Source organism: Aplysia californica, unplaced genomic scaffold (genome assembly GCF_000002075.1).
Source record: "Aplysia californica isolate F4 #8 unplaced genomic scaffold, AplCal3.0 scaffold00170, whole genome shotgun sequence".
Lineage (NCBI taxonomy): Eukaryota > Metazoa > Mollusca > Gastropoda > Aplysiida > Aplysiidae > Aplysia > Aplysia californica.
In genome coordinates, this window is record NW_004797440.1 from 638,672 (window position 1) to 661,636 (window position 22,965).

Here is a 22,965-nt window from a genome sequence, read left to right on the forward strand (position 1 = left end):
GTGGGCATGGGGAGATCATACTCAAGCTGAGAATCACTGTAACAGTGTTGGAACAAGACAATAAAAAGGTGTTTTGTCGGCTTTTGCCTTGAACAGAGTTTGCTGACAGCGCCTTTTTTCCAAAGCCGCGGCGAAAAAAAGAGGCGTTTTGTCGGCGAACTCTTAAAAAAGGGCATTTTGTCAGCGTAACCATTTAAAAAAGACGTTCTTCCGAAATTTGAATGTTAATTTATTCAAAAACTAGTCACACTTTCACTTTGATTTTTTCACACATGTTGGGTAACAGGTCAGACTATCGATTTATCAAATAAAAAAATTTCGCGCCAAAATGAAAAAAAAGGCGTTTTGTCAGCTGACAGCAGAGAGAGTAAACATTTGAACGGTATTATGCTCGTCCCAGGGCCCCAAAATGGCAGATAGAAACGAAGTCACGGGGAATCCAAGTTGCTTTGCGAAATGATTACACGAGTTATACTCGAAAATGAAAATCTAGAAGGCTCAGAAAGAAAAAAACAGCTTCAGATATCATTATTCCTGATATAGCACCACAAATAATGTAGCTATAGTGGTAAAAGTGTAGAAGGACGAGTTTCTCAGCATTTATTTCATTGTGGAACTTGACGACAGAAAAAGTACAAACTCCCAAGTGTCACGTTTTGAATTCTAAAAATAAACCGATTTCAGAACTAGAAATATTTGTCAGATTTCTACTGAGGAAGTGTCTACGTTCTCTAACGTTAAAGAATGTATACAAGCTCAGGACAAGCTGTCTACGTTCTCTAACGAATTAAAAAAAGTAACAATGTTAATTAAGCATGTAGGGCCCTATTTGAAATTGCGGATAAGGCTAGGCTACTTTTCAGTCTTTCTTTAAAAAAAAAAAAGATTTATATTATGTTTGTCGTTAGATCTAAATCTACATCAAATAGGTCCGACAGTTCACTCATTGGGTTATATTGGGTTATTTCATGCACTAGATCCAGGCCTATCGTAGACCTAGCGTTGATATATGACTGTCTTGACCTTGACCCCCGTGATTTGATTTCATGACAGTGATGTCACATTACACACCAAATCGGCAATGTTTTTCCACACATGTGAATTTGATATAATTTATTATGGTCTCTCACGTTGTATCACAATGGCCTACCTTGGATTTGAGGTGGGAATACGAAATCGCATGTAAACTGCAAAATATCTTTCAAATACTAATTACAGAAGGCCTGATCTTCAGTGACTTATTCAAATTTGGGGGGGGGGGGGGGGGGGATCAAAAACCCCCCTCCCCCTGGGGGAAAATTATTCTGAAAAAGGGGGGGGGGGGGGGTGTCATCTCGATGGAATGAAAGAATGTGTTACAGGTTTAACGTCACTGAAAACTGTAAAGGCAAGATGCGGTACTAAAGACAGCTTTACTTTTGCATGTATTTTAATTTCGTGAATGTAAACTTAATAGCTTTTGAAAATAAAGTGTAAGCACTGTGAAAGCAGTTTCCATGTTAGATAGAGCGAGCGAGCTATTTTTAGATTCTCTACTAACATTAGAGAACGTAGACAGCTTGTATAATTCTTTAACGTTTAGAGAACTACCATACCTTCTTCTGATGACGCGACTGCTATTTCTATGCTCCCATAGCTGAAACATAACACAATTTTCAAAACTGTAGCATCATTTTTATTGAAATTGGAAATGATTTTGTAAGATATATGAAGAAATCCGACCTATTGGCAAAGGCTCATGTGGATTTTACGAGTGTTGTATAAAGTAGGGAAAGCCTCTTTACCTGCAGACACTCGCACAACACGTATTCCCCCTTTTTTGATCTCAGTTTATCATTACTCGAATGTGTGTTGTTTTATGTTGTTTCGTGGTATTTTTGGTATCATGTTACGAACTCAATTTTTCTCAATCTATCTCTCAATGAAATCTCCTTAAAATTATATCAATAGAAACAGGGTTCAATATAGAATGTACGCGGATGGTTGGCCAGTGCTCTGGTGTGGTTTGCTTCTTCTTTCCTATCAAACATTTATCTTCCTTATCTCCCCTTTTTCTTTCTTTTTCGTTTGTTACTCTATTGTAACACCTCTAATCTTCTGGTGCTCGTATGACCCTATGCAGTTGCGAGCACCGTAAAATCTCTACTAAAACTAAAAAACTAAGTAGAATGTACATGCAGAAATTCATGAGAAAATACTTGTAAATAAAGTTATGGGAGGTAGAGTGGGATCACCCCTGAGCCGCCTTGGTTCTTGAGATCTCCCCTGGCACAGGGGCCTATTTACCTGCGGCATTGAAGGGGCTAAGTGATAAGAAAATGCATTTCATGGGTGAAAGTGTTGTTTTATGAATCTTTGATCTTAATGGAGATATATCATACTGGGATATCTTCCATAATTTTAAACATAGGTTGTTGCTGCGCAGTCTGCAAGGTTGTTTGTGCTCTTTCTTTCCCATTTTTTAACAATTGCCTTCCTATGCTTTATCGTTTCCAGATTGGTGAAAAGGACACGATCAAGTTCATCCAGCAGCGAGAGTGAACAGGAAAAGGGGAAGTCATGCCCACCACCAAAAGTTGCAAAGAAAGAGTCGTCAGATAGTGATTCCGACTCGGAGTCTGAAAATGAGAAGACAAAGAAAAAAAAAGTAGCAAAATCTACCCCTGCTAAAGTTGCTGCTAAGAAAGCGGAATCTTCTGATAGTGATTCCGATTCGGACGATGAAAAGAGTGAGAAAGCTCCAAAAGTGAAATCTACCCCTACAAAAGCACCTGCTCCCAAAAAAGCAGAGTCTTCTGATAGTGATTCAGATACAGATTCAGAGGATGAAAAGGGCAAGAAAACTGCCCCACCTAAGTCTACTCCCGTAGCAGTAAAAAATCCTGCTGAAACTTCTGATAGTGATTCTGATTCTGATTCTTCTGAGGATGAAAATAGCAAGAAAGCTCCGACACCGAAATCTGCGCCAGCTAAAGCAATAACTACCAAAAAAACTGAGTCATCTGATAGTGATTCTGATTCTTCTGAAGATGAAAAGAGCAAGAAAGCTCCAACACCAAAATCTGTCCCAGTTAAAGCTGCTGCAACAAAGAAAGTAGAATCTTCAGACAGTGACTCTGATTCTGAGGATGAAAAGAGCAAAAAAGCTGTAACACCAAAGTCTAACCCGGCTAAAGTAACAGCTGCGAAAAAAGCAGAATCATCAGATAGTGATTCTGACTCCGATTCTTCTGAGGATGAAAAGAGCAAGAAAACTCCGACACCAAAATCTGCGCCAACTAAAGCAATTGCTGGAAAAAAAACTGAGTCATCAGATAGTGATTCTGACTCTGAGGATGAAAAGAGCAAGAAAGCTCCAGCACCAAAATCTACCCCGGCTAAAGTGACTGTTGCGAAAAAAGCTGAATCTTCGGATAGTGATTCCGATTCTGACTCTGAGGATGAAAAGAGCAAGAAAGCTCCAGCACCAAAATCTACCCCCTCTAAAGTGACTGTTGCGAAAAAAGCTGAATCTTCGGATAGTGATTCGGATTCTGACTCTGAGGATGAAAAGAGCAAAAAAGCTCCAGCACCAAAATCTACCGCGGCTAAAGTGACCGTTGCGAAAAAAGCTGAATCTTCGGATAGTGATTCCGATTCTGACTCTGAGGATGAAAAGAGCAAGAAAGCTCCAGCACAAAAATCCACCCCAGCTAAAGTGACTGTTGCGAAAAAAGCTGAATCTTCAGATAGCGATTCCGATTCTGACTCTGAGGATGAAAAGAGCAAGAAAGCTCCAGCACAAAAATCCACCCCAGCTAAAGTGACTGTTGCGAAAAAAGCTGAATCTTCGGATAGTGATTCCGATTCTGACTCTGAGGATGAAAAGAGCAAGAAAGCTCCAGCACCAAAATCTACCCCGGCTAAAGTGGCTGTTGCGAAAAAAGCTGAATCTTCGGATAGTGATTCCGATTCTGACTCTGAGGATGAAAAGAGCAAGAAAGCTCCAGCACCAAAATCTACCCCGGCTAAAGTGACTGTTGCAAAAAAAGCTGAATCTTCGGATAGTGATTCCGATTCTGACTCTGAGGATGAAAAGAGCAAGAAAGCTCCAGCACCAAAATCTACCCCGGCTAAAGTGACTGTTGCGAAAAAAGCTGAATCTTCGGATAGTGATTCTGACTCTGAGGATGAAAAGAGCAAGAAAGCTCCAGCACAAAAATCCACCCCAGCTAAAGTGACTGTTGCGAAAAAAGCTGAATCTTCAGATAGCGATTCCGATTCTGACTCTGAGGATGAAAAAAGCAAGAAAGCTCCAGCAACGAAATCTACCCCCTCTAAAGTGAGTGTTGCGAAGAAAGCTGAATCTTCAGATAGTGATTCCGATTCTGACTCTGAGGATGAAAAGAGCAAGAAAGGTCAGACACCAAAATCTGCCCCAGTTAAAGCGACTGCTATAAAAAAGGAGGATTCTTCAGATAGTGATTCTGATTCTGAGGATGAAAAGAGCAAGAAAGCTTCTAGTAGTGAAACAAGCAAACAATTGACCACTCCAAAAGCTGCATCTGTCAAGGTGAATGGTGACTCAAACCATTTACAAGGCTCTTCAGAAGAATCGGGCATTGAGCAAGATGTAAAAGAGAAATGTTCAACGATATCCACCCCTGCTTCCTTTGCAAACTCAACAACATTGAAGTCATCAACCCCTAACAATCTTGATGTGAATGGAACACCAAACTCTACAGATGGCTCTAAAAGTAATGGAAAGGTATGTGTCTTTCTTTTCCTCTCTCACGCCCTTTCTGCTGAAAAATTGATGACTGTCTTCCCCAAAAATTAACTAACTTTTTATGAAGGACAATGAAGTTTTGTCCATGGCTTCCACCTTTTACTACCCTCTTTATATAATGGTATTCAGCATTTCATGAAATATTTGTGGCATGTTGTAGTTTGTTCTTCTGTGATGTGTAGTCTTGGGGTTTTTTCCCTTTCACTATTTTCTCCCCCTTTTTGGAGTATTTTTTGTTGTTTGGTGTGTTAGTATCATTTTCAGTAGAGCTATACCTGTACTGATTTGCCATTAAATGTTGAATAACTTATTTCTGTCAATACTTTTGATTATTAATTTCAAAAGATAAGAATAGATTTTTAATTCCCTTATATTATTATAAATTGTTTTACATTGTTATAAATAACTCAGGAGAGGCCTGTTGGCATTTCATGCGAAAAAATTTTTCCTGTAGCTTGTTATGGTTGAATGGGGATGGAGCACTGGTCTGTTGACACTCTTCTTTGAAAGTAGAAAGAAGTGAAGGGTGGCTGCATTGCCCTGACTTCTTTTCATGCCTGAGAAGCATTTTTTTTTTTTTTTGGTGCTTTTTTATTTCGTTTTAGACCATCTCAAAGTTTTAAAGTTCTGCCAAGAATTGACGTACTTTCTGTAGGCCCTTGAGGTAACAGAATAGTTATATTTAAGTCCTCACATAAGAAATATATGAGGCATGGTGGTGACATCAGGCATTCGTCAAAATTTAATGAAATCAAAAGTAACTGGCATTTTTCTGCAATTTTATTCAATTTTTTTTGTTTGTCTTTTAAGTCCGTTTAAAATACATTTTTGTGTGGATTTTACAGAAATACATAGATTTAAGACTCGAAAAATGTTCATGTTGATACCAATAACTCTTTGTGTTCAGAAGTTGACAAGCGCCCGATTCCACTGGGTCATGACACATAATATACATCACGTTTTGGGTATACCCCACGCTCATATGACCTTATGCAGTTGCGGGCGCCATAAAACTCTTTCTAAACTACTACTAAAACATACCCCTTTTTCAACCTTAAAGAAGTAAGAGGGGTTGTGCCTGATGGTTCCAGTGTATGTTTCTTTTGTTTTAAAATACAACTGTTCTCTGATTTCTCAAGTGATCCAGCCTCTTGTAGCTTCTGTACATATATTGTATTTCTATTGGCAAGTAGCCAGTTCATTTTAACAGTTTAGAGCAATGCAATCAGTTAGTTGATGGTGTTGTGGTGTTCTGTAAATGAAATGTATAATTAATGAACGATATTGAATGTATATTTTACAATTTCTGGTAAACGATTCCTCAAAACAAGTTTGGTGCCAGAATAGAGTCAAACCTCATTATAACCCCCCCCCCCCCCCCCCCCCGGCAGTGCCACTGACTGTAGTGTCTTTAGGCCATTCCTAAGGGGGGGGGGGGGACATTTCTCGTTCAAGCATAGTAGAATTGTAAATGGGTTGACTCATGTCACGCTCATAACTGTGCCTGATCTACAGCAGGGAACTGCTGCTTTTTCTTTCCTGATCCTTACTATTGTCATTTTCTTCTACTTCTTTTGTATGTTTATCACTCTCTTGTGACCTGCTATTTCCGGGGTGCCTTGATAGTCGAAGCAGACCTTGTGTTGTTGAAGCTAGATATGTGAGCAGTCTAAGTCTGATTCTCTGTAAAGACTTCTGTTGACACCCACCCCTTGGCGCTCATATGACCGTATGCAGTTGCGAGCGTCGTAAAACCCTCTACTATAATAAAATATATATTTTAAAAAACTCGTTATACACCCACCTCACCCCCACCATTGTACCGCCAGCCCTGCTTACTGCCTGGCCATGCCAGTATGTGATTCAGTTTGCCTACATAAATATAGTATTTGTGCCTTCACAGCGCCAACTGTCTGAGTTGTGTGATCCTTACTAAACCAATGTTAATTTGCGCCAGGGAACTAACTGCAAGAGTTCCACATTACACACGGAACATGGCACTCTCTGGTTGGCTGCTTGATAATCAACAAAGGAACCCAGTTAAGCTACTAGCCCCGCTATTCCTCTAACTTCATGCTTGTCACAGTCACAGGGATGTGAGGTTTTTTCCTATAATTCAGTAGTAAAATGAAATTTTAGATTTTAGGTGTGTCTCTGTCTCTTTACAGATCCAGTTGTGTATCCTTCTTTGCTTTGTAATTGTGAAATAATTCTGTAAGCTGTTGATCTGTTTGGGTTTTAACTGTAGATTTATTTTGCTTTGATATTTTTGTTGAATTTATCTTTTTCTGCAGCGAACTCCGAATGCCCCGTTCAGACGAGTCAGAGCTGAAGAGGTCTACATCGACCCAAAGTTTGGGGATAACTCATTTGAAGCTAAAGTAAGTAGAAGAGCATCTTTTGGTTCTTATTTTATGCTGATGCCACTCCCCCTTAAACCTCATGGGAAGTCACTGTATGTTCTTCCTTTAGTGTACCATGAAGCTGACAGGTAGCGTAAATGTAAGGGACGGGTTCCGATTGGTTCTCTCAGGTTTCATTTAGTTGAGTATGAACTATTTACCTACTAGAAATAGACCGAAGGGCTAGAACCCAAATGGCCGCTGGATCGGAAAAGTAAAGTAAAAGTAAAGTACCAACTAGAAACACTCAAACTCATTGACCCCACTAGAGGCACCTATAGATAGACCTTGAGGTACATTTGCAAGTCTACGAATGGTTTGTTATGCTATATTATATAGGGCTGCATATCGCTGGTGGAGTGATGAAACCTCGTAACCCTCAATTTTTTCGAAATTCGTTTTTTTGGCTTAACATCTTCTCCCAGTCCTTCTTCACAATGTGTCAAAAGCACTAGGTTAAATAAGTAAGAGAAAGTATGATAAAAACTTAATAAAAAAACCTCGTATGTTTGCCCCCATGATATCCTGGCGTGATGAAACCTCGCAACCCTCACCCGGTGCGCCGATCTGCTTTTGCGTGGTTTCATCACTCCCGGTTTGAAAGAGCGGCGTGCTTATACGAGGTTCTGGATAAGCCTTCTTTATGAATTAGCTTAATTGAAGCGCTCATAACTGACATTTTCTGGTGCATTTAATGTATCTGACGGAATAAAGAAATATTTCATTCATTCATTCTTCCATACATTCATTCATTCTTTTATTAATTCACCTTTTTTCAGTCAGTTCAGAAGTTCAAATATGGTCATACGAGAAGTACTTACATTGTGTAAATATATTAAAAATCCATTCATAAGGATGACTAACGAGCTAGTAATCAAGATGTTCTCATCGAGCACAAACGTAGTTAACTTTTAAGTTAAGGCAACAGTCACACCTTGAAATGACAGGTGACGGTAGTCCTTACTAAGACTAGGTGACAGATCTATGCACTCTCCAGATGTCAACAGGCCATTCTGTTTATCAAAGAGAGGTTAAGGTTTCGCATTTTCTCAGACTATTTTTAGTTTTAGTAGATGTTTTACGGTGCTCGCAACTGTATAAGGCTATACGAGCACCAAGGGTTGAATGTCAACAGAGAAGTCCTTACAGGGAATCAGACTTACTCTGCTCACCTCTCTAGCTTCAGCAGCAAAAAGTCTGCTTCGACTACATGTATCAAGGTACCCCGGAAATAGCGAGTCACAAGAGTGTGACAAACATACAAAAGAAGTAGAGGAAAATGACGATAGTAAGGATTAGGACAGATAAAGCAGCAGTTCTCTGTTGTAGTTCAGGCACAGTTATGAGCATAACATTGTTAGATCAGCCCATTTACAATTCTACTGTTCACTAGAACGAAAAATGCCCCCCCCCCCCCCCCCCCCCCAATTTGGGAATGGCCTAAAGACACTTCAGTCAGTGGCACTGCCCCGGGGGAGTCTCAGACAATGAGAGCGATTAGTGCTGAACTTAACCGTGGTCTTGATGACTATGAAGTCTTTAGAGGACATTGTGACAAATTTGTGCCTCAACAACACAAGTAAAACGGACACTTCCGAATCTGTATTGAATTATTGAATATCTCCTTCTAACTGTCCTCATCCGCTAGATCTTTATACCCTACAAAGGCTGGTTTGGAAACCATTGAGCAGACCACGTTCCATGAATTGACCCCACCCACCATATCGCAGTCCTTTCCAGGGCTGTCCCTGATATGTGGAGATAAGGAAGTATCAGCATCATCCCAGAAAGAGTCTGCACCAACAATAGTGTCGCCTGGAATCATACCCCAAACCATACTGACATTTCATCAGGCAGCTGTAAGTCAGATGCTGAATTATTACCTTCGAGGTCACAGCAACACAATCTGTAGACCATATTCAGGCACATTAGCCCCTTTTCCTGGAGCCTGATCTCGAGACACAGCTCATTTGTGATGCCAGCATAAATGATGCTCCAAAGAGGAAAAGAAAGGGTTTTTAGGAGTGGCAACAAATAAGTGAAAAGCTATCCGTGGATCAGGACAAGCATTGGAATACATAAAGGTTCAATGAAAAGCCCAACTAAGTTATTGAAACCAAACTGTGATTGCAAGAGCTGGACTCTGAAATGTAAAAGGCTCTCTGAAGTTGATAGATATTCTAATTTTGATTTAGTGTGGACCCTCTCATGGGATGACTAGTGGACCTCAGATGAGGTATTCAGAGACTAACCAGAGAGGGAATACCTTCAATAAACACTTTTAAAAGGTGGCCTAAGGTGCCAGTGTGCTCAAAGATGTTCCTGGATTGGGTTGGATGAATGATTTGTAAGAAACATTTAGAACCAATAATTATCAAAGCAACTCAGATATCTACAAAATATATGCACAATTCTACCAAGACCACAGGAGGCGGCCTCTCAACAGACCCGGCCTCGATGAAGCATTCAAGCAGAATAACCTGTCGCTATTCCTGTCAACGAGAGACATGTGCGACTTTTGATTCAGTCGTGAAGTTGACAATATGCTGGAGGATCTTTGGAATGCTAACATTCTAGAAAAGGAAGCAGCGCGCAAAGAAAAGGAACGAGCTAAATCTGAAGCCATCAAATCTCTCGCCAGTAATGAACCTAAAACGACCGTACTTTCAATGGATCTTCAGCATCAGTCTTACATTACAAAACAAACTCGCTTTTCATAACTTTACGCCATTGGATGCTGCAACACGTCAGACTCCTTTTTTATGTGTGTCATGAAACAGAAGGGGGACTTATGGCAAATGAGTTAGCTTCATGTCTATTGGAATTCCTGACGGAAAAGCTGGACTTCCAGAAAACCCTTATTGACAGCGACAACTGTGGTTACCGATAGATAAATGTCACACTAGCCAATGTTTCTCTCAGCCTTTTTTCAACAACACACGGAAGCACAATTGAACAGAAACTTTTTATCAAATGACACACACAAATGGAAATTAACAGTGTGAATTCAACTATTACTATTAAGGTATCGCTTCGAAAACATGCATCGAGCTCCTCCAAGACTATCTCCATTTCTTCATGATGGCAAGAGCAAAACAAGAAACTTATCAAAGCAAATATTTGGATCACACATTCTTCAAGGAGTATTCTAAGTGTGGAAGCTACGACAAGTCCATAAGACTAGGTAGAAAAACGGGTGATCCTGTTGTCAGGTGTTTGAAGTACATCCCAGACATGAACATCCAGAACAAGATGCACCTGAAGGATGAATGGGCTGACGTTCCGAAGGCTGGACACAGAAACATAAGGTCCATCCTACCTCGCCACTCTACACAAAACGTTTAAGTTCCAGCACTTCAAGTACAATCACCTGCAGGTGCTTAAATCTGTTATTGCCAATGTGCATCGTCACTTCATGACAATTTATACAATTAACATTAATGGTTGTTCATCATGGTTCAACATCTTTTATGAAAACCACCTGAAGTGCAAACAGAGACCATATTGCAGAGATTTATTATTAATTTGTGCTTTTTAGCAAAACTGGAAGTAACCAGATCTAATCTTGGCAAATTATAGTGAAACAAATTGCATTAATTGCAATCCGTTTGAGGTTTGAAACATAAATTCTGCAGGTAACGCACATTTATTTGACTTCAGTTGGCCGGGAATCGAACTCCAAACCAATTAGTTTAGAATAAACATCTTTATCACTTGGTGGCGTTTCAAACAACAGTCGCTTACTGCAACCAAAATGAGCAGCGAGAAAACTCGCAACCCTCAAACTCTGTCCTGATGAAACCTCGCAACCCACACACCGGCTGACTACGAGGTTTCATCACGACAAAAATGGTGTAATGAAACCTCGCATCCCACAGCGTAACCACATAAACAATATAGAAGTTATTTTTATATGCTAACCACGTTTCTAACGTGTTTTTATCTATCTGTACCAACTTTGGTTTCTATAGGTCATTTTATTCAAGAGTAAATCAGTTTTTTGTCTCTCCTGTAAAATTTTCCTTTCTGGGGTTACGAGGTTTCATCACTCCACCAGCGATATATTCCTATTACTGATTTTTCTGGTATTTACATGTTTTGAACCTGTTCTACTGCCATACCGATAAAGGTGCACACACTACCCACTACCTGCGAGAATTTGAAAAAAAGTTTGTTAGGTTCTTTTTTTGTATCCTCCCTGGCCTATCAAGGGTGGCCAAATATCTGGTTGACTCTTTGTTCTGTTTTTGAGCACCTACTATATTAGAAGTACACCAATCAGTCCATCTAATTCCACAATGTCTGTGTTCGTCTGTGCATCTCTTCTTTGTCCATTTCCTTCTTCATTTGTACACAACCAATTCATTCGTCATATCATGGCTTAGAAACAGGTCGAAGACATTGGCACACTTGACCCCCTTTTACCATCTTTTGCTTTCAAAACTGGGGTATTTTTTGTCTCTCCATGCCTACACCCGTTGCCAATGTTATCTTCAAAATCGGAACCGTGCGTATCTCTGTATACCTCACTACCTTCACTTTCAGTCATCACTAGACTGACTAGATTCACCTTCTGTGTCATCTGGATTGAATTCGTCACTTGACATTTCATTGTCGATATTATCCTGCCAAACAGGGGTTGTATGTATAGTATCATTATGATTCATTATCTTCTTGTTCATCTCTTTCAAATTCGATCCCGCCTTGCCATGGTCACAATTGCTAGAAAAGGATGTTTTCCACATATATCGCATTGCAAATCGATGTCCCTGCATTAGTGATGGGCTGATACCACAATTTCGGTATTGATGTCGATACCTAATGCTATTAGTAACATACGCCGGGGGTATTAAGTAAAGACAAAAATACAACTATACTTTTCCAAGTATTTAGTCGTGTCTAGATAAGTTGTGAATATTTAGCTGAGACTCAAACAAAAATTATTTGTAAAGGAGAGAGAGAGAAATATATATACCAAAAATTGGAAATAAAAACAAAAACTAAGTGACGTACGGGAGGAAAGTCAGCTTTGCAGAAAATGTTAGTATTGGAAAATATAAACACAATAGTTCTAAAAAGGCAATTCAATTTACCAGATTTTTAGCAACTTTAAATTAAACCAATGAGGATAAGTGGGTGGATGGCAGGCGCTCTGGTGTGGGATGCTTCTTCTTTCCTATAAAACATCTATCGTCCGTATCTCCCCTTCTTCTTTTTTATGTTTGTTACTATCTTGTAACACCTTTAATCTTCTGGCGTTCATATGACCATATGCAGTTTCGAGCACCGTAAAACCTCTACTAAAACTAACTAAAATGAGGATGAATCAGGGTTGCCAGTGAGGATTTTGCAAAATCACTAGATAGATCTAGATTTCATGAAAAACTCTCTCTTTTTGTTAAAAAAATCACTAGATTCATTTAAAACGCTTGCGCCCCCCCCTTCCTCCTAGGAAAACTTATCAGTTTTGATAAACAAAAAATTCTTAAGGCCCCAGTCACTTGCTTTGGCAGCCCTGGGATAAATAATGTATAGGTATCGATACCGATACCTATAGGTATCTAAGTATCGATACCTAGAATCGATACCTGCCCATCACTACCCTGCATCCGTTATTCATAAAAAGGCACAAGGTACATTTGCTACCATGACCCAAAAATAGGGCACAGCTTTTTTTTGTTATGAAATATAAGGTCTATTTTTGGGTCATGGTTTTATCTGGGTCACTTACGTACAATGTGGGAGTAGTAAGTGTATGAAACCATACCGGCTAATGTAGGTATAGCCACTGAGTATCGAATGTATGAAAGCATGTTAAATACGATAAATGAAAACATTGGTGGCTGGTGGCCCACACCACTGGTTGGACGCGAGGCTCTGTTACATAATTTTTCAAGCTGACTGTTCCTTTTTTGGGGTCACGACGAGCTGGGAAGGTTACAAGTAAATGATTAAACTGCAAAGAACTTCCAGCCTCAGTAGAGTAATGCCAGATGTGGTTTCAAGAAGAGATAGTTCTAACCAGGAGGATGCATGTGGAAAACAGTACCTTCCCTTTAATATTGTTTTGCAACCCATTCAGATGAATGAGCCTAAAAGAGCTCTGAACCCTAGAGAGATACAAGGAGAATAAAGCAGGTTTAAAATTTTGAGACATCGTATTATTTAAATTGTAACTGCTTTCCGAACTATTCAATTAGGTCAGCCTTAAGATTGAAAAGTGTTGCTTACTTTCCCAAGTACTTTGTACCTTTACAGTATCGTAGTGATGGGAAATCCAGGTGGCTTTTTGTGTAGTTGTCATGTACTGTTTAACGATTTTGTTTTCTTACAGTGTGTATGTTATAACCTATTTTCTGTAACGTTGTTTGTTTTTAAAAAAAATGTTTTTCTTGTTTGTTTGTTTTTTCAGAAAGGAGCAAAAGGATCCTGGGGTGAGAGGGCAAGCAAAGACCTGATTGTTACACGCGGTAAAGGTTTCAGACATGAAAAGACGAAAAAGAAACGAGGCAGCTATCGCGGAGGCCCAATCGATACTGGCGTTCATTCTATCAAATTTGACAGTGATTAATTTTATTTTTTTTATATGTGTACTTGACATGTTTTAAAAGGATATTTGCTAGTTATTGGTGCAGCATTCATGCCCCATCCAATTGAAAAAAAAAATTGTGCTTGAGACTGGCATTTGGGTTACCGGTATTGCTTCTTTTCTGTAGCTCTTTTGATTAAAAAATCTTTTTTGTTTTGATTTTACATTTTAAAATAATTTTTGTATTGATGTCCCAGGGTGCACATGTTATTTACCCAAAGACTTGAAGCTTTCATATATAATGGCTTTCTGCATGAGATGGGCAGAATGCTATATAGTTTCAAATAGACCAACTGAAAGGCACAAAATGGCGCAAAAGTGTCATTGTTTTTGTAACACAGTTCAGACTTTTTAATCAGTTCAGACATGGCAGTAAAAACGTAAGTAATTTAAGCAGTTAAACTAAATTTCATGATCCCCCATTTCAACAAACTGAAGATCATGTTGCGAGTGCTGTGCAAGATTCTTGATGATCCCTGTGACTGATGTAAATATTCCATCTTTTGTCTGTTCTATTTTTAAAAAGGGTGACCTTATTTGGGCAACACTCTCCGACATAACCAAACATCTCTCCTTCTGATTCTGCAAGGTTTATATGTTTCGACTCAGTCTGTAATGTTGATAACGTTTGCCTTGTTTTACCCTTTTACTCTTAGTGACACTGTCTGTGGGTAGAATCTAGATTCTAGACCCATTGAATGCCGAATGCAGATAGTGAATCAAACAAAAGCCGCAACAGGTCACCTAGAATCAAGATCCAATGAATCATGTAAATCTGCCATTTAGATAGTTTATCAATTTACAGAAAATCACAGGGGTTTGTAGGTCTTTTTTTCCAGAGTATGTTTATAATTTATATACTTGCATACTATAGTTAGACACGCAGACAAAAAGAAAAAAAATTTAAATAGCCTAAACTGAATGAGAAAGAAGCAGCTGTAGAATCTAGGCCTATGCTCCTGAATGCCGAATGTGGTGTAGAAAGTCAAAAGTTTGTCCGCGGTTCTTTCCCTTATTGTAATTTGGACACGTCACGTTTTGTCAAAAATGTATGGATATTTTAACAATTTAAAGGATAAGAATCCCACATGGATTTCATCATACAACAAATGCCAACTAAGCCTAACATTATGTTTGATATATAAAATCACGGATAGCTCTCACATTTTAGTCCCCGGTGAACCGCTATATTTTCTCTTGTTTTTGCAACACTGTTTCCTCAAACATCTATTCAGATTTGTCAAATAGTTTGTCTCAAAAAACCCGTTCAAAGTTTTTGTCTCAACTGTCACGAATTAAAATTGCCCTGCACGCATGATGGAAATCAACACACCCATTGTTATCACTCAGGTATTGAGAGACTTCCAGGCTTGCCCCCACATAGTCTGATAAACATGTTACCTTTAGAGTCAGTAAGGCACTTGCAGTTCTTTGAATTTTGATATCTGAGAAGAGGAATGAAATTTGTCCAACAATAGATACTTAATGTCAGGTTCTGTCAGAGGTTGATCAGATCAGAAGACAGAAATTTGAAGGCAATTGGTATCACCAACTTAACTCTTTCCACATTTCTTTCTTTTTTTTTTTTAAATGGAGATAAATTTGAAAGCAGAAAACTCTAGCATTGGATGTCTAGCCTACAGAAAGCAAGTGCGTGTTGCCAAATTTGCTTCAATGGCTCCAGCAAGAACATTTTGCCTTTTGTTATCTCTCATCTCCCGTTCAGATGACAAAAAGCAAACAAAACCTCAGAGAAACTTTTTCTAGACTTAACCAGGGCTGCCCATCATTACGAATTTGGCAGAATCGTTATGATTTTTATTCAATTTTACGATAATACAATTGTAAAACCCCTGATTCTGATTTTTTAAAATTTCGGCTTCCCCAACCCACTGCTTACCTTCCTGATAAATAAGAAGGGGAGAAAAACTACCAGACAGTCTGCGTCACTATGTCATGTGCAGCTAACTTTATCATCCTGTCTGCATTGAGCCTTGTGGTCATTCGGTGTCACTTTTAGTTTTAGTTTTAGTAAGTGTTTTACGGCACTTGCAACACAATACGGTCATATAGGTGCCGAAGATTAGAGGTGTTACAAGAGAGTAACAAACAAAAAAAAAGAAGGAGGGGAGATAAGGACGATATACGCTTGATAGAAAAGAAGAAGCAAACCACACCAGAGCACCCGCCAACCACCCACGGTGTCACTTAGCACTGAGTAAAAACATTGGACTTAAAAAGTAGAAGTGCCAAAACCAGGAGAAAGATAAACAGTAGATTGACAAGATTTTAAGAAAATTCCAGCCCGTTAACTTTATGTGGGTGACAGCATAGGCCAATGAGAGAATTTGTTTGAAATGGATCATTGTTTGAAACTTTAAACAATTAAAATTTGCTATTGTTCTTAAAATGCAACATGGGACAGTTGAATAGGTTAAAAAAGAGAACATTGGGCTACTTAAACAGCTGCGAGAGGCTAAACAGCTTCGGTAAATCCATTACAGTGCTTTATTGCCCAAACACTGTACGTAACAGTCAGTTTAAGTTATTTCTCTTGATTTTCTTCCGTGTATCTATTTTTTGGGGGTTGTTTTATCGATTTACCTGAATTATGTCTATCATGGACATGTTTGAGTCACCCGTATTGTGACCTCAGTGCTTTCTTGTCCTCCATTTAAAAAATTATTTTGAAAATGTGACTTCTTCTGAAGCTCACTCTTTGTTATGAACTGTTTTCACTGTTATTAAAAATGGAGATAGGACAAGAAAGTACTGAGGTAGCGGTATGTGCACCTGACTGTAAATATTGTGTATTTGTGAAATTAAATGAATGAAAAGAAAGTGTCTTAACATACATGTGTAGACAGACCATTCAGTTTAAGTTTATGCATCCCCCGTGTTGTTCTCCCTCCCTCCCCCCTTAACTGTCATTCTCTGTCTGTATAATAATGTTGGATTTTAAAGATTTACTGCTATGAATGTGTTTGCAATTGTTTCCTGTAACCGAAATTGTGTTTGATTTTATCATATTTCCTTTGAACTGGAATCTGCATTGAAACATTTTATCTGAATTAGTTTTTATTTTATAGAGGGCAATATTTTGATCATTAGCAACATTCCACAATCTGGGGGGGGGGGGGGGGGGGGGGTGTAGAGTAGATAAAGCCAATTTTTTCAAATAAGACACCAAGGGGCATCTTACAATATGAGCCAGTTTTGCTCTTGTTCCGGTCCATCATTTGCTACTTAGTTTTTGATTGAAGATTAAGAAATGCCTAAGTCAGTGGTTCTGATTTGAGCGGTCTGTTTCTCTTTAATATTCTCGAAGTCAAAGCCACAAAAAATAACCCAAGGGCATGTGAAATGGTGCTGACGATATTTTCAAATATAGATAAATTACATTTGATTAATCCCCATTTGGGTTACAATCACAAACATACACATATAAATGCATGGTTAGAAATACATAAATATACACATTTATTACTGCAGTACCGAACAATTTCACAAACATGCCATAGTGCAGCGCGTTGGGGTGTTTTTTTTTCTCCTAGGGTTGTCGTGTCTTGCTCAAGGACACATCCCAGTGACCACTCATGTAAACCCTGTGTCACAGAGACACTTGCTCGACATTACTTTTGAGTTTGAACTCACTTAGCCGCTGGAGCCCCCCAGTTGTGTCACCTGCTATTCAATGAATGTCAAGTTTGTCTGTCTGACATTAATTGTTGCGAGCATACTTTTGTAAAATAAAAAGAATATACATGTATATCTCAAGGGTTGTCAGTTTTAGTAAATTTGTTGTTTTATTTTATTTTTTTAAAGCTGTGTTCTGAAGTTCTCGTCTTTTGGGGATAGTCTTGTCTGTCTTGGCAATTCCTCAATACTCACTGAATGAATAAAATACATGAGGGGTTAGCGTCTGTGGTGTAGTAATTGAGCACTTCACTGTCTCACACAGAACAGAGCAGATTCCCATGTGGGGAGAAATTTTCTCAAATTATACATTGTATCTGCTTTACTGCTGAGATGGGCTCTTGTGGTCTAAAGGTTAAAGGTGTTCATGTTTCATTCTGTAGGTCCGGGGTTCAAAACCTAACAACGACAGAAAAATTTCTTCTTTCACCTCCTTTCCTGCTCTACTCTAACCATGTTCTGTTGTCTGCTTTCATCTCAATTTCTGCCCCCTCCCCGCCTTTGTTCCCTCCTCTGGGCTGACTCTTTCTGCAATGTTTCTACTGCTGGCTATTGCTTGGATCTTTCTTCTTACTAATCTTCTTCTTTCCTATGATCTATCGTCCTTATCTCCCCTCCTTTTTATGTTTGTTACTCTCTTGTAACACCTAGGTTTTGGCGCTCATGTAACCTTATGTAGTTGCGAGCGCCATAAAACCCCTATTAAAGCTATAAAAAAAACCCAACTAATCTTGGGCACCTGTGTGTCCTTATTGTGATGCAAGTGTCTTTGATAAAACTTAATGGAATTAGACAGATGGTGGGTTGGATCTAAGACCAGGTGGACAGTGGACCTTACTTACTCACCACTGAGCAGTTGTGAATAAAAAGAAAAGTGAAAGGCCCCATAGATAATTTAGACAGGACCGGCTAGGGCTAAACTGTACATGTACATGTACTCTAGTACATGTACATGTAATTCTATCTGCCCCCGTCGTTTTATGCTAGAAAAATTCTGAAATTATGCAAACTGAGCCCCAAAAAATGTGAAATTAGGCGATTGTTTTGTTGTTGTTGTTGTTGTTTTTTTAAACAAGGAATGATGATAAAGGAAAATAATCAGAAATTGTGCAAAAAATGATCTAATTTTGCTTAATTATTCAGGGTGCCTAAAACCACGGGGACAGTACATTGCCAAGTTGTGGTACATGTATCATGCATTTTGTCTTTGGTGATTTATACCATGATAATATTACCGCGATAGGGTAGGGCCTTACGACTTGACGCTTTAACGTAGTTTATGTTGTGTATGTGAACGATTTTGTACAGCTTTAGTGCAAATGATAGCTGTTCATTCTCGCTTCCATTTCCACTGTGTAGCCTACAAGGTACCTCCAATTTAACAACAGACCCTATTCCTATTGTTTTACAGTAGAACATGACTACAGCGGGACCTTACCGGAATCCCCTTTTTTTTCCTATGTAAATTCAATTACTTATGCTTGGATATAGCGGGGCAAGGAAAGTCCCGAACTCGGATACAGCGGGAGAGATCGAGCGAGCTCTTGCTAGGGGATGGGGGTGGGGCTCCCAAAAGGCAGTCAGCGGTGCAGCGTTGTGATTGGCTAGTCCAGTGATGAGAGAGGTTGGGTAGGCGGTAGGCCTAAGGAGAGATGCGTTATGTGAAAAGCTCCAAAAGTGATGTAGATCTATACAATAGAATACGAAATATGACTATAGCGGCACCCGCGGCAGCGGGACCTTACACGAATCCCTAGGCAAACTAATTGCCTATGCTCGGGTTTAACGGGGCAAGGAAAGGCCAGATCTTGGATACAGCGGGAGAGATCGAGCGAGCTCTAGTTGTGAGGAAGGAGGGGTGGGGGGCTGTAGGCATGATCCAAACAGGCAGTCAGCAGTGCGGCGTTGTAATTGCCTATCCCGTGATGAGTGAGGTGGGTCAGGCGGCAGAGAGAGATGGTGCGGAGAGATGCGTCACGTGTGCAACTTCAAAATTTAAAGTGATGTGCCATAGCGTAGACGCCCAGTACCGTCGTATAAGTATAAATATAAGGCTAGGCCAAAAAGTAAAAGACGAGGAGAGGGTGTAGTGTGTAGTGTATGATTCCTGATTCATTGGAATGCGGTCGTTGATGCTCAGGCATACGCGCGCATCCACTTCATCAGTTCTACTGTATGCCTACCGGTGCGATAGACAGAACAAGCAACAAACCGAGAAAGAGATGGCTTCCAATCCAACAAAGACTAAAGGAATTGCTTCTCACTCGAATTAAAGGCCGAGATAATTAACGAAGTTGACCTTAAAAGGAAGACTTAATACTAATACAAAGCGCACATTTTATTGATATGGAAGGGATGTAATCGTGTAGATATTTAGGAATTTTTCGGTAATTTCCCCTTTGCATTCCTATGGCGGGAACTCGCCTACAGCGGGATTTTTCTTCTGGAACCAGAAGTCCTGCTATAGCCGTGGTCTACTGAATAGAGCTATAGAAAAGCAGGTGGTAGAGGGAAGAAAAAAAAAACCCGACCCAGACGCACACGTGTCTGTTCCATTTATTTATTTAAACAGACATGACGTTAGAGAATATTGCATTATTATTATCATTATACAATAATTTGTACTTGTATTTAGAATTTTAGACAATATTCAGAAATAGGGGGAAATATTTCAATTGTACAAAAATGACGCTGTCACTGTGCAACACCTTTGTTCACTTTTCGTGTATAGAAAAGCTGTGTGAGTTATTATTAGTGAGAGCTCTAGTGTGGCTTGTCTCTTATTTCTATCAAACATCTGTCGTCTTTATCTCCCCTTATTAAATTGCGTTTGTTACTCTCTTGTAACACTTTTACTGTCAACACCGGCTTTAACTTTAAGCTCGGTCATCGGGAGAAAGCTGAAGCGTGCTTAATGCCGAAGCCTGCTCGAGTGCGAAGTAGATATAATCCAGAGATTTTCATGTAGAAAATTTCCTGTGCTATTTCCCTTTGTAAGTAGGCCTATAGTGGTCCAGTGGTCCTGCAAAAGTGTGCACTGTTATTTTTACCCGCCATGGTAGTTTTCATTTGTTTGTTTGTTTGTTATTTGAGGTAGAATGGGAAATGAAAACTTAATTTAGACGGCCAGTCACAATACAGCACACGAGGCCTACACACTGCCTGTCTGTGAGTACCACTGTCCGCTGTAACATACCACCGCCTTCATCTCCCAAACACGGTCTTTGATCCCACCTCGCGCGTAATACCAAATCAGGATTATCGGATAGTGAGGGGCAATAAGTTAAATAAGGTGAAATCGCAGCCTGCGTATTTTTCTCATCTCCCCGACTGTCTTTGTATTTTAAAAACATTCTTTTTGGGTCTGTGTTTAGCTTTGCCCTAGGCGAGATCCTATGTCCACGCGTGCGGCTGTGTGTATCTCTCTTCTTCTCTGCGCATGTGTGTGTGTCCGTCAATCACTTGCGCTGTTTTTGTTTCTCTTAACACGCTCACTGCCGTGGTGTAGACTGTTTTGGAACTTCGATGGGTCATCATAAAAGTATTGACTGTCTTGTAAATGAAGCGTGCCTGAAGCTGAAGTTACCGCACTGCTTTAAAGGCGTGTAATTTATATAGCAAAAATTCGGTAAGAGCCATTTAGCGTGCTTGAGTCCGGAACGTGCTTTATGTCGGCGTGCTTAAAGCCGGCGTGGATTGTACTAATCTCCGGCACTTTTGTGACTAGTCCTATATTATTGCATGTGCCATAATACTCACACAAAAAACAACTACGAAAGGCTTTTTGTTTGTTTGTTTGTTTATCTGTCCCCATCGTTTTATGCATGAAGAATTCTTAAATTATGCAAACTGAGCCTCAAATGTGAAATTATGCGATTCTATTAATTTTAACAAAGAATGATATAGGAAACTAATCAGAAATAATACAAAAAATGATCAAATTTTGCTAAATTATGCGGGGTGCATAAAACTACGGGGGGAAGGTTTATACACCCGGTGTAAAGGATAGAATCACCAAGATCCTGTACACTGTCCCCGTCGGATTATGCGATTGTGCGGCCGCCTTTTTTCGCGTAATTCTGCAACATTAAAATTTGCATAATTTTGCATTCCCGCGTTTTTTCACCCCCCCCCCCTTTTCACAAAACAATTAATTAACGCCTCACACGTGACTAAAGGGAAGTAATCACCGTAATACGTCTCATTTAAGTGACTAGTTGGCTATTTCCCTTGTTAGAAGATCTTGGTTATGGGTTGGGATTTTGTTCCTTGAGCATGTTCAATTTTTTAATCCATCAAACGTTGGTCTCATGTCTGCTGATGTTTCATATTTGACAGGTGTCCCTGGTTTTAGTGATGTGCCAGCATCAGAGGTCCAGATGTCCTTTTAAAAAAATTAATTTAAAAAACAACAACATAATTCTGGCCTCTAGATCTACATCTAGACTCTAGATCTAGATCTTGATCTACAGCTGAAAGTTACAGAGATTATATTTATTTTTTTGGGGTGTTTTTCTGACAGATGTGTATTGTTTTCTTTCCAAATACACAACAAATTAATGATACATGTACTGATATGTTCTGTTTTCAATTTTTCTGTACTTAAAACATAAAAATTCTTGTAGAAAAGTGCAAAACATGTCGCGAATGGTGTTACGTCAACTTGCATAATTTTTGCATAATTTTGCATTTTAAAAAACACATAATTTGGCCATCTAAATTTGCATAATTCTGCGTGGACAGTCTAAAGAAAACGATTGTAAATTGAGTTTCGCAGTAGCATCAGTACAGTCACTCATTCTTTGTAACATCTGAATCACTCCTTGAATTTACATGAACTTTTGAAAGATTATAGCCAAACCTGTGGGTGGTCGGTAGGTGCTCTGTGTGGTTTACTCCTTCTTTCCTATCAAACGTCAGTTGTCCTGATCTCTCACCCTTCTTTTTTTTCTCTTTATTCCTCTCTTGTAGCCCCCTTATCTTCGGCACTTATAATATGACTTAATTGTGTTGCAAGAAGAACTTGCAAATGCTACAAAGCTCTCACTAGAACTAAAACTAAACAGTTAATAAACAGCCAAACCTGGTTATACCGCCTCCCTTGTGACGAGCAAGAAGCTGGCGGAATAGCGGGGCTGGCGGTTTAACTTTAACGGGGCTCCTCTGTTGAATAGCGCTGATTGCCCAATGTCAAAGAAGGCGATTTTGCTGTGCGAATTGTGTTTGAAAAGTGTCTTTTTACTTTTGTTGGTGGTTTCTTCCGGATATGCCGTTGCCTCCCTCTACCCCCCTCTCTCTCTCTCTCCCTCTCCCTCCCTCTCTCTCTCTCTCTCTCTCTCTCTCTCTCCCTTCTTATTGTCTCTCTTTATCTTTCTTATTTAAAATCTGAAACGGATAGACAAGACATGATGAGATGCAGTAACAGTATGCAGGGGCGAAGGCTGACTTGTTTGTAAGGGTAATCAAAGTGAAATGGGACCAGATAGGGCCTGTAGATATCACACAAGAAT

At 39.4% G+C, this 22,965-nt stretch overlaps 1 protein-coding gene across 2 annotated transcripts in view; it reads left to right on the forward strand.

Moving 5' to 3' along the window:
- LOC101855869 (nucleolar protein dao-5) overlaps positions 1-17,533 on the forward strand; it is a 29,437-nt gene extending 11,904 nt beyond the window's left edge. Inside the window, exons 4-7 of one of the 2 annotated variants that reach the window (XM_005097993.3) lie at positions 2,497-3,754; positions 4,169-4,747; positions 7,063-7,149; positions 13,583-17,533. In XM_005097993.3, coding sequence (XP_005098050.1) covers positions 2,497-3,754; positions 4,169-4,747; positions 7,063-7,149; positions 13,583-13,741 — 2,083 coding nt within the window. In that variant the 3' untranslated portion in view covers positions 13,742-17,533. Of the gene's footprint in view, positions 1-2,496; positions 4,748-7,062; positions 7,150-13,582 lie in introns of both variants that reach the window. The other variant, XM_005097991.3, reaches the window with a different exon arrangement.
- The last annotated feature ends 5,432 nt before the right edge of the window (positions 17,534-22,965 follow it).